Source organism: Schistocerca americana, chromosome 7 (genome assembly GCF_021461395.2).
Source record: "Schistocerca americana isolate TAMUIC-IGC-003095 chromosome 7, iqSchAmer2.1, whole genome shotgun sequence".
In the NCBI taxonomy this organism is placed as follows: domain Eukaryota; kingdom Metazoa; phylum Arthropoda; class Insecta; order Orthoptera; family Acrididae; genus Schistocerca; species Schistocerca americana.
In genome coordinates this window covers 609674234-609693961 of record NC_060125.1, presented here as the reverse complement: position 1 = coordinate 609693961, position 19728 = coordinate 609674234, and the positions used below count along the sequence as shown (strand labels likewise).

The window sequence follows — 19728 nt, the reverse complement described above, 5'->3', positions numbered from 1 at the left end:
CCTACTTTTCTTAACTCGCTAAGAACGGTCATTGAGCCACACTACTGGCCATTAAAATTGCTACACCAAGAAGAAATGCAGATGATAAACAAGTATTCATTGGACAAATATATTATACTAGAACTGACATGTGATTACATTTTCACGCAATTTGGGTGCATAGATCCTGAGAAATCAGTACCCAGAACAGCCACCTCTGGCCGTAATAACGGCCTTGATATGCCCCCTGCATTGAGTCAAACAGAGCTTGGATGGCGTGTACAGGTACAGTTGCCCATGCAGCTTCAACACGATTCCACAGTTCATCAAGAGTAGTGACTGGCGTATTGTGACGAGCCAGTTGCTCGGCCACCATTGACCAGACGTTTTCAATTGGTGAGAGATCTGGAGAATGTGCTGACCAGGGCAGCAGTCGAACACTTTCTGTATCCAGAAAGGCCCGACCAGGACCTGCAACATGCGGTCGTGCATTATCCTGCTGAAATGTAGGGTTTCGCAGGAATCGAATGGTTCTAATGGCTCTGAGCACTATGGGACTCAACTTCTAAGGTCATTACTCCCCTAGAACTTAGAACTAGTTAAACCTAACTAACCTAAGGACATCACACACATCCATGCCCGAGGCAGGATTCGAACCTGAGACCGTAGTCGTCTCGCGGTTCCACACTGCAGCGCCTAGACCCGCACGGCCACTTCGGCCGGCTCGCACGAATCGAATGAAGGGTGGAGCCACGGGTCGTAACACATCTGAAATGTAACGTCCACTGTTCAAAGTGCCATCAATGCGAACAAGAGGTGACTGAGACGTGTAACCAATGGCACCCCATACCATCACGCCAGGTGATACGCCAGTATGGCGATGACGAATACACGCTTCCAATGTGCATTCACCGCTATGTCGCCAAACACGGATGCAACCATCATGATGCTGTAAACAGAACCTTGATTCATCCGAAAAAATGAAGTTTTGCCATTCGTGCACCCAGGTTCGTCTTGAGTACACCATTGCATACGCTCCTGTCTGTGATGCAGCGTCAAGGGTAACCGCAACCACGGTCTCCGAGCTTATAGTCCATGATGCTGCAAACGTCGTCGAACTGTTCGTTCAGATGGGTGTTGCCTTGCAAACGTCCCCATCTGTTGACTCAGGGATCGATACGTGGCTGCAAGATCCGTTACAGCCACGCGAATAAGATGCCTGTCATCTCGACTGCTAGTGATACGAGGCCGCTGGAATCCAGCACGGCGTTCCGTATTACCCTCCTGAACCCACCGATTCCATATTCTGCTAACAGTCTTTGGATCTCGACCAACGCGAGCAGCAATGTCGCGATACCATAAACCGCAATCGCGATAGGCTACAATCCGACCTTTATCAAAGTCGGAAACGTGATGGTACGCATTTCTCCTCCTTACACGAGGCATCACAGCAACGTTTCAACAGGCAACGCCGGTCAACTGCTGTTTGTGTATGAGAAATCGGTTGGAAACTTTCCTCATGTCAGCACGTTGTAGGTGTCGCCACCGGCGCCAACGTTGTGTGAGTGCTCTGAAAAGCTAATCATTTGCATATCACACCACCTTCTTCCTGTCGGTTAAATTTCGCGTCTGTGGCACGTCCTCTTCGTGGTGTAGCAATTTTAATGGCCAGTAGTGTAGTTGCACTGCTGGCAGCGTTCTCGAATTCACGAGAGATTGCGTCTGCTAATTTTATTCGGTTAAAGGCGCTGCAGTCTGGAACCGCAAGACCGCTACGGTCGCAGGTTCGAATCCTGCCTCGGGCATGGATGTTTGTGATGTCCTTAGGTTAGTTAGGTTTAACTAGTTCTAAGTTCTAGGGGACTAATGACCTCAGCAGTTGAGTCCCATAGTGCTCAGAGCCATTTGAACCATTTTTGAATTTTATTCGGTCTATGACAACCACGCTCCGCAATGCTCGATGATACCTGTCGGCCAGTACGTAATGTCTGCGTGGTCTTCATTCAGCTGCGGTTGATTCTTCACAATCACGCCACCACCAGTCTTGTGCAGCTTTAGCAGTGTTGAGATGCCCTTGATTTATTTATTACTCAAGAAACTTCCACGTTCGAAATCACTGAGCTATCGAGACCGACCTTTCCTGCTGTCCCTGCTCCTCTGCTGACAACACAGTACTCCCTGCCTCCTTTTATACTGGCGACTCCACCTCTCGTAACGATTAGTTGTTCAAATGTATGTGAAATCGTATGGGACTTAACTGCCAAGGTCATCAGTCCCTAAGCTTACACACTACATAACCTAAATTATCCTAAGGACAAACACACACACCCGTGCCCGAGGGAGGACTCGAAACACCGCCGGGACCAGCTGCACAGTCTATGACTGCAGCGCCTCAGACCGCTTGGCTAATCCCGCGCGGCTAACGATTAGTGTTCAATTCTGACTTCTTAGGGGCCTGCGGATACTTTCGATCAGATGGTGTACAAGTAGAATCGTTAACCATAGAGGATATTCGTTCTTCCAGATTCTTTCCACTTCTGACTTTCACAGTTACTGATAGCTCCTCAACGTGGTACTTGTTCCGTCATTCTTTACGTTTTCCTTTGTCCTGAACTAATCTGTCAGTACAGAGCTACGTTTCTTATTGTCATGATGGTCGTCGCGAGCTCTGCCAAGTAGAAATGCTACGAGCCAGAGCCAGCTTATTATTTCTCCCGAGTAGAGAGATATACTTGTCCCAAAGGCGCTTAAACCGCCCCGGCCAAGACGAAGCCCTGTATGGCCGGAAGAGAAACGGGGGCGGCGGTGCTTTTGTGAGCGCCAGGCATTATCCAACCTCCAGTACAGAGAGACCGCTCACCGCCCAGGCCACTGGCGAAATGAGAATTACGCTCTGTTCTGTCTGCCGAGCACATCGGTAGAAACTCACTCGTGGCTTGCGTGTACACCCTTGTCGAACGCTTGGTGCAGTAACACTGAAAAAAATAACGGCGAAGGAGATATAATTTGCTTCGATAGTTTATAACAGATTGTTGGCCTCACAATTCTAATAGACGCAAACGGCCTCCCCTCTCCTTTGCTACTGCATTCATACGCTCAGTCAGTTAGTTAGCCGGCCTGCGTGGCCGAGCGGTTCTAGGCGCTACAGTCTAGAACCGCGCGACCGCTACGGTCGCAGGTTCGAATCCTGCCTTGGTCATGGATATGTGTGATGTCCTTAGGTTTAAGTAGTGTAAGTTCTAGGGGACTGATGACCTTAGAAGTTAAGTCCCATAGTGCTCAGAGCCATTTGAACCATTTTTTTCAGTTAGTTACTTGCATATTCACCCACGTTTGATTTTCAATGATATTACACATGTCAGCTCAATAGAACAATAATTGTTTGTATGCCTCTGTGTGTGCTGTAATTATTCTGATCTTATTTCTAATGGTCCCGGTTGTTTAATGTTCGTAGCTTTCCTTTTTGTACAGAGAGCATGGCATTCTAGAGTATTTTCAGTCAAGGCGAACAACTTTCGTGCAATGTCTTATTTTCTGGCAATGGCCTGAAGTGACCAGGTGATAAAATATTAAAGTGATAATTTCTGTTTACACTACTGGCCATTAAATTTGCTACACCACGAAGATGACGTGCTACAGGAAGAAGATGCTGTAATATGCAAATGATTTGCATTTCAGAGCACTCGCACAACGTTGGCGCCAGTGGCGGCACCTACAACGTGCTGACATGAGGAATGTTTCCAACCGATTTCTCATACACAAACAGCAGTTGGGTGGCTCAGTTGGTAGAGCAATTGCCCGCGAAAGGCAAAGGTCCCGAGTTCGAGTCTCGGTGCGGCTCACAGTTTTATTTTATCCATTAGAAGACAGGCGTATGGAAATTGTGAGACTTCCCTTGTCCAAGTAGGTATAAGACCTGTTTATCAGTGACTGATAACAGGGACTGGTGGGGCAGGTTCGATTCCCGGCTGAGTCGAACATTTTCTCCACTACTGACTAGGTATTGTGTTTTACTATGCTCGTTCCAAAGTTGGAAAAAAAAAAAACAGCAACTGGGTTCTCGTCGAATAGTTTTGCTCATTGGTCACCGAGAAACGGTTGTTGCAGAGCACAAAAATTGATTTTGTTTATGTTTAGTATTAGCAACGCTCCTCACAGAGCCGGGATCGGCGGTGGCGCCCACTGCCGGTGACGTCACGCCAGCAGAAGCAGCCCCCTACCCCCACCCCTCCATTAGCGGCGTGGCAGGTGGGAGGTGTGAGTGCCGGCGGATAAATCGCCGCCTCGCCATTAGCGGCGCGGCGAGAGGCCAGGCCGTCCCGGGCAGTGCTGCGGGCAGACGCAGAACACGAGACGAGGCAGCCGCCGGCGCCGGCAGCGGCAGCGGTCCGCTAGGACATAAAACGGCTGCGGCCGCTGCCAGCGCGGACGCCCCATTTACTGCTCGGCAGGTCTCGCCGCGCGCCGCACAGGAACAAAACACCGCCCAACAAATCGACGCGATCCACCACTTACCGTGAACTCGTTCACACCACGACTTTGATACTATAATGGCGTGTACTGTGACTACAGCACTCCTCTGCTCGTTCCGCCTTGGCCTCTTCCATTCGCGAATCGCTCGCAGCAGGTATCACTGTCAGTAGCCTCCTATCAGTTCGAATCCTTCTAACTGTGTCTTATGGTCTTCTGGCAAGGTACATATACAAGGAACTGATATGTTGGCTTGGAATATTAACAACTAACTACATCATGATACACAATACGAGTACTTCCCTTGTAGCGCCTGTCAATGGAGTTCTCTGACAACTCCGTCACGCTTTCGTGCTTACGAAAGGAACCTATGAGGAAACGCGCTTTTAGGATCTTCTCTACCTCGTCTATCAATCCAACCCGGAAAGGGGCCCAAATTCAGGAGCAATATTCAACTATTGGTCGAATGAGGATTTTGAAAGCTACCACCTTCACAGGTGTGCTAAACTTATTGAACATTATTTCAATGAATCTGCCTGGTATTTGTCTTTCTTACCATTATTTTCATGTGGCTTTTCCATTTTAAATGCCTCTGTATGCATATTCTCAGATATTTAATAGAAGTGACTGCTTCCAATGACTCTTTGAAAATCATACAAACAACGGAGATTTCCATCTACTATGCGCATCCTGTTAGAGTTTGTTTGCGGATAGAGAGCTCACAACCCTTGCATCAAACGTAGATCCTCTCCAGGTCTTCAGGAATTTTGTTACGATTTTCTAGCGGTATGACTTCTATGTAAATAACTCCATCGCTCCAGCACAACCAAATTCGAACACTATTTATTGATAAAAATAATCATTCCATAGCAGCAAAGATAAAGGAGTATAAGAGATAGAATACTAAACCTTATTCTCTGTTTGAGATTTTCCCGGCGTAATAACTACTTCATTGGTTCACAGGCGTCACGTCAGATAATGTGGAAGCTGCACACTATTTCAACGAAACAGCTACTCATCGTCTTCATCTGCTTACTGACATGTGGCTGGATTTTTTTTCCCTGTTTTGTAATTTCATCCCCCTACCCCATATAGGCTGGCAGCGGGACATTGACGCCGTCCTTCAGCCGAGCGAAACATACAAATGTAAAACAGACAGATTTTAAAAATGACAAGGGGATAAAATAACAATTAAATACACAAAACAAGGAGAATGTAAATGGGAGACATAGTCACAAGTTGAAACCACAGAGAGCATAAATAAAAACCTACACTGGACGAAGACGTTGAAGAAACATTGGCGGCACTTACAACATGATGAAAACGTAGGTTACAGCGTTAAAACTCACATGGCACGAATTTTTTTTAAAGAAACACTGTACTTGCAGCAGAACACAAATGGAAATCACGAAGCAATTCACAAGCTAAAACGGGAATGAATTGCTAAGGGAGGGGAGACCGGAGGGAGGGAGAAAAGGAGGGAGTTAAGGGGGAGGGTGATGGAGGAGGGGGAGAGGCCGGATGGGGCAACAGGAGAGGACAATCTGGGAGCACTCAGAGACGGGGGATGGGGGAGGGGGAGAGAGATCCGGTAAGGAGCCCAAAGACAGGGAAATGGAGGGGAAGGAGCAGGAGAAAGAGGGAGAGCCGTAGGAGGCAGGATGCAACGAAATGATGAGAAGGAGAGGGAGCCCTAGGAGGAGGGGAGAGGAGGCCTGGGGTCAGATCTGGAAGGAAGGATAAATGTCGAGACGAAATTCATCATCCGGGACGGGGAGACGGTGGAAGTTTCACTGGGATAAGACGTGGAGAGTGTGGAGATGCAGGGTGGGTGGATGGAACGCAGCGGTATATGCGCGGCAACGCACGGGGTTTGGAGAGGAGAGGAGAGAGCAGGGGGTGAGGGTGTTGCTGTAGTGGCCCGCCAATATATACACTCGCCAGAAAAAAGCACGCGCCTTGGAGGTACTAAGGCATCATCGGCCACACAAGAATGAATCCGAGTCAACACAGATGGAGAATGAGCGTCCGCAAACTTAAACGGGGCGCCAACAGCTTGTCCACCAGCGCGTCACGCATGAGGAGTCCGTGGGCCGTTTCTCATGCAGGGGGCACTGAATGTCGCCGTGCTCTATGATTCGTGTAAGATGACGTTAGACGCCCATCCCTTGCCGCCTGTGCATTTCTAGGGAGACAGCGTATATGCTGGCGAGTCACTGCAGCAACGGGTCAGACAGCACCTGAAGGTGATGAGCACCTGTTCCGTTCAAATATTGTGCAGCTTCCACATTATCCGACGCGACGCCCCGAACCAATGAAGCAACCTTATTCTCCTACAGCATATTTTCACTTCAGTGCAAATGCAGTATGTTTCCTAAATAAAACGAGGCAAGTGCGACAAAATTTCTTCAGCAACAACAAGAGAGTTACCAGGAGAGAAGGTAGTCCCGTACTGATTCACATGCCTGGCGGCTTCTCCCTCCATAATTCCTGTCTAGGTAGTGTTAGCGGCGCATGTGCTGTATTGCCACTTCTACTGTACCCATTACTCTGCACCGAGATACTGCATTTATGGGTAAAGATGGAAATTAAATTTACGCTTCCTGCTGCTTGTAGTGCGAGTAGTCAATAGTATCCAAGAAACTACAGTGATAGTCGTGACAGAGTTATGAACCATCGCTATACGGCTACTAGCAGTTAAGACGTCCTTCACGAAATTAATGTATGCGATAAACTAGAGCAATTTCATGGATTCCATCTTTACTGTCATTGTATGTTGTCGTGCAAACGACAGCCCTAACCCGTCTCGAAGTTAGCACCTGTTTAATCGTCATTACCCCTCGCGATACGAGCATATTGTGGCTCTGCAAAGTAGCCTTTTCCCCACTGCTTCTCTCGCCTTCGATATACACACACCTCGTCCTCCACCCTCTCTGTGTCCAGCTCTTCCTCATTACATCTCTTTGTTCTCCTTATCCTCCCACCTCTATCTGTCCATCTCCCCCTCCTTCCCTCTCTCTCTGTCGCTCCATCTTCTCCTCCCCACTATTTCTGTTTCCACCTCCTCCTCCCCTTTCTGTTTGTCCATCTCCTCCACCCCTCTCTCTCTGCCCATATCTTCCTACCCATCCCTCTATCTATTTCTCCTTGGCCTCTCTCTCTCTCTCTCACCATCTCCTCCTGCTCCTCTTTCTCCATCCCCTTCTGCTCCTTATATCTGTTCATCCCCTCCATCATTCATCTAAATTCCCCCCCCCCCCAGCCATGCCCAACCACATTTGCAGCCCCTGCAAACTGGTTGCTAAAGCAAGGTGGTACCACCTCCACAACACACCTGTCTTGCAGGGCATGATACACTACACAGACTTGAATACAGTTTCTGAAAAATGACATAGATGGCCGTGCAAAGAACGCTGATAAAGTACACTGATACTACTACAACACACCTCTTGTACATGGCAATATTCATTCACATTCGGAATTGGAAACCTGTTTCTTCCCTCTGACATGCTGGCCGCGGTGGTCGTGCGGTTCTGGCGCTGCAGTCCGAAACCGCGAGGCTGCTACTGTCGCAGGTTCGAATCCTGCCTCGGGCATGGGTGTGTGTGATGTCCTTAGGTTAGTTAGGTTTAAGTAGTTCTAAGTTCTAGGGGACTTATGACCTAAGATGTTGAGTCCCATAGTGCTCAGAGCCATTTGAACCTCTGACATGTAGGCTACCCTGCAGAGCAGGTCGATAAGGTGGGCCAATACTATTCCCACACAACACAATTATTGTGAAGGGCAGCCTATACAGCAGGGACTAAAAAAAAACACATTGTTGCCTGTCTCTCCTCTCCTGGTGGAGCTAGCAGGTTATAGAGCCCACTGTGCTGCTTGTGTGCCATATTTGGTAGAAATCGATACAGGAGTTTAGGAAGAAATTCATACACACACACACACACACACATATATATATATATATATATATATATATATATATATATATATAGGGCGAGTCACCTAACGTTACCGCTGGATATATTTCGTAAACCATATCAAATACTGACGAACCGATTTCACAGACCGAACGTGAGGAGAGGGGCTAGTGTAATTGTTTAATACAAACCATACAAAAATGCACGGAACTATGTTTTTTAACACAAACCTACGTTTTTTTAAATGGAACCACGTTAGTTTTGTTAGCACATCTGAACATATAAACAAATACCTAATCAGTGCCGTTTGTTGCATTGTAAAATGTTAATTACATCCGGAGATATTGTAACCTAAAGTTGACACTTGAAACCTCCGACGTTCAGTTGCGTGTTGTAACAAACACGGGCCACGGTCGGCGAGCAGCATCTGCAGGGACATGTTTACGATGACGACCGTGTTTTCTAGTGTGGCTGTAGTGCACTGTTGCGGTTTGGTCTAGCTGTCGCAGTGTCCGCATGTAGCGCTTGCTGCTATTGTTATTGTGCATTCGTCTCCGCACGCAGACCAACTGTAGTACACCGTGTTACCAGACGTCTGTGATAGTGTAGTGTTGTAGGAACTGTGACCGTGGTGTATTCGAACTCTGAAAAGGCGGAGATGATACTCATCTATGGCGAGTGTCGACGAAATGCAGCTGAAGCCTGCAGGGTGTATGCAGAACGGTACCCGGACAGAGAGCATCCAACGTGCCGCACATTGCAAAACATCTACCGCCAACTGTGTGCAACAGGTATGGTCGTAGCACGCAAACGGGTCCGTAACAGGCCCGTCACAGGAGAAGCGGGTGCAGTTGGTGTGTTAGCTGCTGTTGCCATGAACCCACACATGAGTACACGGGACATTGCGAGAACCGGTGGACTGAGTCAAAGTAGTGTCATGCGCATACTGCATCGTCACCGCTACATCAGCAATTGCATGGTGATGACTTTAATCATCGAGTGCAATTCTGTCAATGGGCATTAACAGAGAATGCGTTGCAGTTCTACCTGTTTACCGATGAAGCGGGTTTCACAAACCACGGGGCAGTGAATCTGCGGAACATGCATTACTGGTCCGTCCCCTAGAGCGACAGCAACCGTGGACTGTAAATGTATGGTGCGGAATCATTGGCGACCACCTCATTGGTCCTCACTTCATTGCAGGGGCCCAAACAGCTGCAACATACATCGCGTTTCTACAGAATGATCTGCCAACGTTGCTCGAAAATGTCCCACTGGAAACGCGTCGGCGTATGTGGTATCAGCATGATGGTGCACCTGCACATTCCGCAATTAACACTAGGCTGACCCTTGAAAGGATGTTCGACGGGCGTTTCATAGGACGTGGAGGACGCATAAATTGGCCAGCCCGTTCTCCTGATCTTACACCTCTGGACTTCTTTCTGTGGGGTACGTTAAAGGAGAATGTGTATCGTGATGTGCCTACAACCCTAGAGGATATGAAACAACGTATTGTGGCAGCCCGCGGCGACATTACACCAGATGTACTGCGGCGTGTACACATTCATTACTCCAGAGATTGCAATTGTGTGCAGCAAATGATGGCCACCACATTGAACATCTATTGACGTGACATGTCGGGACACACTCTATTCCACTCCGTAATTGAAAACGGAAACCACGTGTGTACGTGTACCTAACCCCTCATGGTAATGTACATGTGCGTCAGTGAAAAAGACCAATAAGAAGGTGTTAGCATGTGGACGTAATGTGCTGTTCCAGTCTCTTCTGTACCTAAGGTCCATCACCGTTCCCGTTGGATCCCTACGTAATTCGGTGCTCTCCGATACACACGCTCGAACAGCGGAGGAGTGCTACTCAAGCTTCAATTTTAGGTTACAATATCTCCGGATGTAACTGACATTTTACAATGCAACAAACGGCACTGACTACGTATTTGTTTATATGTTCAGATGTGCTAACAAAACTAACGGTGTTCCATTTAAAAAAACGTAAGTTTGTGTTAAAAAATATACTTCCGTGCATTTTTTTATGGTTTGTATTAGCCAGTTACACTAGCCCCTCTCCTCTCGTTCGGTCTGTGGAATCGATTCGTCAGTATTTGATGTGGTTTACGAAATATATCCAGCGGTAATGTTAGGTGACTCACCCTATATATATATATATATATATATATATATATATATTCACTCATATTTGTATAAGGTGGTACTATTCATTCTGTCTCCCTCTGCCTGTAGCTCCTCTCTCTCTCTCTCTCTCTCCCTCACACAGACACACACACACACACACACACACACACACACACACACACACACACACACACACACACACACACACACACGAGAGAGGGGGGGGGGGCTACAGGCAGTGAGAGACAGATTGAATAGTATCACCTTATACAAATACGAGTGAATTTATATACACAAATCTATATATTTTCTGGAATGGCAACAAAGCATGTTCCTATCTATCCCTGCCATAGCAGTCACTTTTTTGTGTGCATGAAAACAGTGTCTAGAAAGCATTGACATTGTTTACAGCACTGTTTCACATCTTCCTTGAACATGCATCTCTTTGTCGTCATCGCTGAGGTGGAACCAGATGCTATGACAATGTGGAACTGCGGTTTCTGCCTCATACGACGCTGTGATCTTGGTTGCACAAGCACACTATATAATGCAACACACCCATTCACATACTTCGAAACACTAAATGCACTCGATAGCACACTGTTATTCACATTCACACATCTGTAGTGATGTCATATGGGATGGAAGGGACTTCGTAAATGCAGTAGCCTGGCAAATTTATCTTTTTTATGCTGGGCACTGGTGTTAGTGACATTGCCTATAACCGTCCACTATTCATAATTTCTTTATCGTTCATGTAGTAATTGCTTAGTCTCTGTTGGTTCCCTAATTCCATTATATGTATCGCAGTTGAAGATAATGTGGTCAGGTATGACCACACCTGCATATGTCATGTTAGGTGATCTACCTAGCCCTGAATGGGGTTTGTATGGCCAACGGACTGGCGTTCATGAGTACATGGTAGAAGTTAGTGGACCATTTGGCACCTTTCTCTCAGTCGTTCCACCATGTACTCATTTTCCAGCCAGGAAGCTCGGATTTGGTTGTTATCCTTTGACTTCACATTTATTGGACTTTTGTAACATCCTCTTTATGTAGCCAACAGCAGATTACGTGACATATTGTCATAATGTCTACTGTGTATATTCCAAGGCCAAGGCCGCTTGAGTCTCACCTCTGCCAGCGTGAGCTGCAGGATTTGCCTGACTGGTCGCTAGTGACGCCACTGGCTGCCGTGGCACTCCTGGCGCCCTGCAGTGCTCCTCTGCTGCTTTACTTACGTCTTGTTCCAAACTCACCGGCTTCTTATTGACAACGATGGCTTCTGCAGCGTCTGTTCAACAACTCGATTATCTGAGCTATGTCCTGATTTTTGGCTTTATATAGTACTCTATTCCTCCAACAAATTAGTACCTAGTGTGTTTTACCTTCTTAGAAAATTTTTTTATGCCAAATCTTTATGTAAATATGTCGTGAAAGTCTTCTTTTTTATTCACTGTAAAACGTAATACGCTCCATGCTAGCTTGCAAGACTGTGAGGTGAGACATACGGATCAAGTCTTCGTGGCAGGTTAATGACTGTAGACTGCTTTCACAGCCTTGGTATCTCATTGACTGGAGTAGAATTGTCTTCAGTTGTGAGGCACACTTCAGACTGAGCCCCAACGAACAGGCCAGACGCGATGCAGACGCCCTGGACAGCAGTGGGATAACAACGTGAGTGTCGCCTGCCATACGGCCTGATGACCAGGAGTGATGGTCTGGGGTCCCATTTCATTTCATAGCAGGACCCCTCTGCTGGTCATCCATGGCATCCTTACAGCACATTGATATGTCGACCATATTCTACTCCCCATTTCGTAGCCCTTCATAGCCAGCCTGGTTTTACGTTTCAGTAATATAATGCCCTCCATCACACCGAGAAAGCTTCTACAGTTTGTCTTCGTACTTTCTAAACCCTACTTTGGCCAACAACGTCGTCCGATGTCTACAAATTGAGAACTTTTGGAGCATTATGAGAAGAACCCTCGAACCATCTCGGGATTGTGACGATCTAACGTGCCAACTGGACAGAATTTGGCACAGTATCCCTCAGGAGGACGTGCAACGCCTCTATCAGTCATTGCCAAGCCAAATGTCTGCTTACATAAGGGCCAGAGGTTGGCCAACGTGTTATTGACTTGTTCAGTTCGTGAAGCTCTTTCTCTTCGATAAGTCACCCATCTTTCTCAAAATTGTAATCATTTGTTTGTCTATACATATACATCACATATGCCAATTTCTGCCCCATATGGGTAATTCCTTCGTGGTGCGAAGTTTTTGGCTTAGAGTGTATATATCTCTCTTCAGACCAATAATTCAGTTCATGGAATCAGTACTAGAAATAAAAATAATCTTCACAAAGTTTTAAAGTCAGTTACTTTGGTCCAAGTAGGTGGTCGCCATTCAGATATACACATTTTCACAAACATGCCAGTAGAAATAAAAAGTCTTACTACAAATGAAGTTCAGTTTAAGAGGTAGCCAACTCCTCCTACTCCACTGATGAGTTTCTTAGTAGAAGCAACTGATGTGTGTATGTTACTTGCAATATCAAATAACGTTGAGTATGAGTTCAACCTGACTTGCATAAATGCACTGCAGCCATGTGAACATTGTAAATAACTGTTCTAAAATGACTATTCTATTTGGTGACGCATAGCTGAAATAGCCTAAGAATTGTATACACTTTAGTGTACTGAACACGTACCTGTTTCGTGCAAGTTAATTACTACCTTTTTAATTGAAATATATTTTTAAAAAATTTACTTATTTTGCATCCGTGAGGGCCATTTTACTTGGGATCTGTGAAAGACGCATTACCATATTTGTTTCTCATTGTAAATTTTTAATGTGTGTTCATGTTTTCCTTACATGTTCTACATCTGGAGGATTTCCTCACTATGGAACTACTGGAATGAAGAAAACATCTAATCTAAGTCATGCCCATCTCACCACTTTTGTGTGTTGGTTGCAAAAACTTCCAGATTGTCCACCTTTGTGCCTCTTAAACAATGTTGCGCAATACTCAGTAAACAGAATTACGAAAAATTTTGCAACCCATGATACAGCATTTGTGCTTTCTGTCGATTTCTCATACTTTAACAACTGGTGTACCAAACACCTCAGCAGTGGCCTGGGACAGATGTGCGACACATTACTGTGGCATTTACCACTTCGGACTGGGAAGTCAATCGGTAGCGTCTGCTTACAGATCTATGCAAAAACTGAAATGGAAACCATGCGGGAAACGGCAGAGCATCGTCTGACTACCAGAGCTCGAGTTTGGTACTGCACCTGATTTTTGCAGTCTGTAACACATGATGGATGGATTGATACTGAAATGTCGCCTTATGACGAAACTTGGATGCTTTTATAGAGTCGTATGAACTGGCAAATTAATCGACACTGGAATTCTGAAAATGCTGATACCTAAAAGAACGGCTTCTGCATGGTGTGAAAACAGGAATGTGGTTTGCACTTAGTGTGAAACGAATTATTAGACCTTCCTTTTTCCACCAAGGGATAGCTTCCGCTACGTATGTGAACAACATACTACAACTTTATTTCGCATACACTACTGGCCATTAAAATTGCTACCCCAAGAAGAAATGCAGATGATAAACGGGTATTCATTGGACAAATATATATAACTAGAACTGACATGTGATTACATTTTCACGCAATTTGGGTGCATAGGTCCTGAGAAATCAATACCCAGAACAACCACTTCTGGCAGTAATAACGGCCTTGATACGCCTGGGCATTGAGCCAAACAGAGCTTCGATGGCGTGTACAGGTACAGCTGCCCATGCAGGTTCAACACGATACCACAGATCATCAAGAGTAGTGACTGGTGTATTGTGACGAGCCAGTTGCACGGCCACCATTGACCAGACGTTTTCAATGGGTGAGAGATCTGGAGAATGTGCTGGCCAGGGCAGCAGTCCAACATTTTCTGTATCCAGAAAGGCCCGTACAGGACCTGCAACATGCGGTCGTGCATTATCCTGCTGAAATATAGGGTTTTGCAGGCATCGAATGAAGCTTAGAGCCACGGGTCGTAACACTTCTGAAATGTAACGTCCACTGTTCAAAGTGCCGTCAATGTGAACAAGACGTGACCGGGACGTGTAACCAATGGCACCCCATACCATCACGCCGGTTGATACGCCAGTATGGCGATGACGAATACACGCTTCCAATGTGCGTTCACCGCGGTGTCGCCAAACACGGATGCGACCATCATGATGCTGTAAACAGAATCTAGATTCATCCGAAAAAATGACGTTTTTCCATTCGTGCACCCAGGTTCGTCGTTGATTACACCATCGCAGGCACTCCTGTCTGTTACGCAGTGTCAAGGGTAACCGCAGCCATGGTCTCCGAGCTGATAGTCTATGCTGCTACAAACGTCGTCGAACTGTTCGTGCAGATGGTTGTTGTCTTGCAAACGCCCCCGTCTGTTGACTCAGTGATCGATACGTGGCTGCACGATCCGTTACAGCCATGCGAATAAGATGTCTGTCATCTCGACTGCTAGTGATACGAGGCCGTTGGGATCCAGCACGGCGTTCCGTATTTCCCTCCTGAACCTACAGATTCCATATTCTGCTAACAGTCATTGGATCTCGACCAACGTGAGCAGCAATGTCGTGATACGATAAACCGCAATCGCGATAGGCTACAATCAGACCTTTATCAAAGTCGGAAACGTGATGGTACGTATTTCTCCTCCTTACACGAGGCATCACAAAAACGTTTCACCAGGCAACGCCGGTGAACTGCTGTTTGTGTATGAGAAATCGGTTGGAAACTTTCCTCATATCAGCACGTTGTAGGTGTCGCCACCGGCGCCAACCTTGTGTGAATGCTCTGAAAAGCTAATCATTTGCATATCACAGCATCTTCTTCCTGTCGGTTAAATTTCGCGTCTTTAGCACGCCATCTTCGTGGTGCCGCAATTTTAATGGCCAGTAGTGTATTTAGTAACTAAAAAACAGACCTTCACCTAGTCCGTACGGTACACTGAGCCTGTGACATTATTACGACGTGGTTTAGATGGCAGGAACTGCCTAGTCAGGCTATAGCTGTTGCGCCTCCTTCCGAAATCTGAGAGACGGTCCACAGCGTATGCGGCGGTCGGAGTCTGCTTCCAACACCCCCAAACTCGTCCCCACGTAATGCCAGACACACAGCTTCGTTTCGGACACTTGGTTTTGAGTGCACGCATTGTATTATTTCGGCACTGTGACAGCTGTTGCATTCTTTTTATTGTGTCCGGCAGGGACGTGGAGCCCGAGGAGGAGGTGACGTTCCAACAACGCTTCACCCCGGCCAAGGCGGGCGAGCACAAGCTGGTGGGCACCTTCTCCTCCAAAGAGCTCGTCGACATCACCGGCTCCGTCGCCTTCGACGTCTTTGACTGACGAGAGTGAACCACGCTGCTGATACGCTCAACACATTCTTTCCAACACAATCAATCACTTTGCTTTTATTTATAAAAAATGAATACCTCATGATTTAGTATAAATATTCTCACGTAAAGCTATGTCAGGTCAGTCACAATGTTTGTGGATTATTAATTTAGTAACATTGATCTGTATAACGACTTGTTTCGAGTCGCTGCTGGCCATCATCAGCTATCTATGATTACTAGACGCTATTAACCATCGACAAACTGAATTACTGGTAGAGGATGAGCACAGTGTCTCGAAACACGTGGCAAAAAAAATTAACATAGAGACCGATCACGATATATGCTTGCTACTTTCAATACAACACAGTCGCCTATAATCGGTACTACCAACGTGGCAAATTAACTAAAAGCAATGCACAGATACACGCGTAACAAGTGCACGATGATAACTCATATGTACTCCGATGACAATCAGTCAAGTAGTTTAGTTTTAGTTTTGCTTCATCATTTCCACATAATGACTAGGATGGCGTTTGTTTTTAATTTTATGTGCAATATCTACATCTACATATGTGTTAACGTTTCTAGCTTCAATTGACTGGTAATATTGCTGCACTTGTAATGCCTAGGAAATTCTAGTAGTAGTCCTAGTGAAATATTGTTTATATTCTTATGTATCACAAGAATGTAGTAACTGAAATCAATAAAGTAGATGAAGATGTAAATTGCTTTCGAATGTCCTTAAATCCGTTGCGTATCGATTCTTTCCATCCGATACCACTTCTTTCTGTGCAGTGAAAACAGTAATGCTTTGGACAGAGACCTGTGATTTACATCCGGCAGACCGTTGTGAACGTTCAAACAATAACTCAGTCTGGCTTGATGATAAAATGAAAAATTTATTACGCGTTATTTTCTGCATACAATCACATTAATGCTGAATGCATTAGCGTAACAAAGCAGCACACATAAATACCAACGTAATAGAAAGACGCATTTCAATTAATTTTATCTGAATAATGACAGAAGCGATCGTAACTGACAATGTCTCACTTCAATTGATGAAGTCATATCTGAAAGGGCCTTTCTACAAATTTTGACAAAATGAGTTAAGAATGGTACCAGATTTTATACACACGGATACATCTTTTCGAGTGAAAAGGGCCTTATTCCACACATTGTGAATGTGTTTTTGTCACTTAGTTTCATAGACATCATTTTTGCAAGGGTTTTTCTCATGGAATAATGCCCTTTCAATATTGATCAACTTTGCATGGAATAGATCAATGTCTAATGCAAAATGTTACGTCTTGCTTTTCGTAGTTAAACTGTTGTTATTTCTGAGCATTTCTTGTGCGATATAAGCTGACGTCGAGTGTTGAGTTGGAACGTAGACAAAGTACCAAGAAGATAAAGATAGAAAGAAGGAAAACCATTATGTTGGAAACTATGAACAGAATGCTATAAAACGGCAAAAGAGTGAAACATTATGAGTACACTACCTGTTTCAACCACATTCCTTCATGTATTTTTATCGTAGTAAGCTACAGACTGGTCTCGCGGCTTCTGAACACATCGGAGGAGTACAGAAGCATAGCTTCGACTTTTGTTTCTAGCAGTGTATGTTGTTTTTAATTTTGCAGAGTCTTATATTGGATCAGTGACTATTAAGGGGAAAAATGGAATACATTCAACAATTACTTGATTAAATTCGGCAAGACTGTCGGCACTTCTACGATGATTCTTTGAAATAGGTTGTATACAGGGTGGTCCATTGATCGTGACCAAGCCAAATATCTCTCGAAATAAGCGTCAAACGAAAAAACTACAAAGAACGAAACTTGTCTAGCTCGAAGGGGGAAACCAGATGGCTAGATGGCTAGATGACGCTGCCATAGGTCAAACGGATATCAACTGCGTTTCTTTAAAGTGGGAATCCCCACTTTTTATTACATATTCGTGTAGTACGTAAAGAAATATGAATGTTTTAGTTGGACCACTTTTTTCGCTTTTTGATAGATGACGCTGTAATAGTCACAAACATATGGCTCACAATTTTATAGCAACAGGTAGGTTTTTAAATTAAAATACAGAACGTAGGTAAGTTTTAACATTTTATTTCGGTTGTTACAATGTGATACATGTACCTTTGTGACTTATAATTTCTGAGAACGCGTGCTGTTATAGCGTTATTACCTGTAAATACCACATTAATGCAATATGTGCTCAAAATGATGCCCGTCAACCTCAATGCATTTGGCAATACGTGTAACGACATTCCTCTCAACAGCGAGTAGTTCGCCTTCCGTAATGCTCGCACATGCATTTACAATGGTGGATCACGATAGCAAATATCCTTCAACTTTCCCCACAGAAAGAAATTCAGGGACGTCAAATCCGGTGAACGTGCGGGCCATTGATCTGTATAACGACTTGTTTCGAGTCGCTGCTGGCCATCATCAGCTATCAATGATTACTAGACGCTATTAACCATCGACAAACTGAATTACTGGTAGAGGATGAGCACAGTATCTCGAAACACGTGGCAAAAAACGTTAACATAGAGACCGATCACGATATATGCTTCGACGACCAATCCACCTGTCATGAAATATGCTATTCAATACCGCTTCAACCGCACGCGAGCTATCTGCCGGACATCCATCATGTTGGAAGTACATCGCCATTCTGTCATGCAGTAAAACATCTTGTAGTAACATCGGTAGAACATTACATAGGAAATCAGCATACATTGCACCATTTAGATTGCCATCGATAAAATGGGGGCCAATTATCCTTCCTCCCATAATGCCGCACCGTACATTAACCCGCCTAGGTCGCTGATGTTCCACTTGTCGCAGCCATCGTGGATATTCCGTTGCTGAATAGTACATATTATGCAGCGACAGCAGCTAAAACACCTAATTGGGCATCATCATTTGTTGCACGTCGTGGTTGACGTTTCACATGTGGCTGAACACTTCCTGTTTCCTTAAATAACGTAACTATCCGGCGAATGGGCCGGAAACTTGGATGATGTCATCCAGGATACCTAGCAGCATACATAGCACACGCCCGTTGGGCATTTTGATCACAATAGCCATACATCAACACGATATCGAACTTTTCCGCAATTGGTAAACGCTCCTTTTTAACACCGGTAATGTGTCACGAAGTTAATACCGTCCGCACTGGCGGAATGTTACGTGATACCACGTACTTATACGTTTGTGACTATTACAGCGCCATCTATCACAAAGCGAAAAAGTGGTCCAAATAAAACATTCATATTTCTTTACGTACTGCACGAATATGTAATAAAAAAATGGGGGTTCCTATTTTAAAAAACGCAGTTGATATCCGTTTGACCTATGGCAGCGCCATCCGGAGAGCCAACCATAGCGCCATCTGGTTTCCCCCTTCAAGCTAGACGAGTTTCGTTCTTTGTAGTTTCTTCGTTTGATGATTATTTCGTGAGATATTTGGCCTGATCACTATCAATGGACCACCCTGTATAACATTGCTGCTGATGATGATTATTATTATTATTAATGAAACCGTTTTTACCTACGTTGATTAGTGATATAATAATGTGAAACTGTGCGGGTAAAAAAAGAAACACTTAAAACACTAGTAAAACATAGCATGACCACGCATATGAATTACATCCTTAAGAAAAGTACCTTATTCCAAGATATTGGACTTGCTTTCTTTTTAAAGATATTGCAAAACAGAGCAGCTGCAGCAATGGCAAAATATCTACTTCATTGTGCTCTTTAAACAGTCGAAA

General features: G+C 45.1%; 1 protein-coding gene across 1 annotated transcript in view; it reads left to right on the top strand.

Moving 5' to 3' along the window:
* LOC124621937 (hemocyte protein-glutamine gamma-glutamyltransferase-like) overlaps positions 1 to 16663 on the top strand; it is a 358656-nt gene extending 341993 nt beyond the window's left edge. The window contains exon 14 of the mRNA XM_047147447.1: positions 15807 to 16663. Within this exon, the coding sequence (XP_047003403.1) occupies positions 15807 to 15948 (142 nt within the window). The 3' untranslated portion in view covers positions 15949 to 16663. The remainder of the gene's footprint in view (positions 1 to 15806) is intronic.
* Positions 16664 to 19728: the final 3065 nt, after the last annotated feature.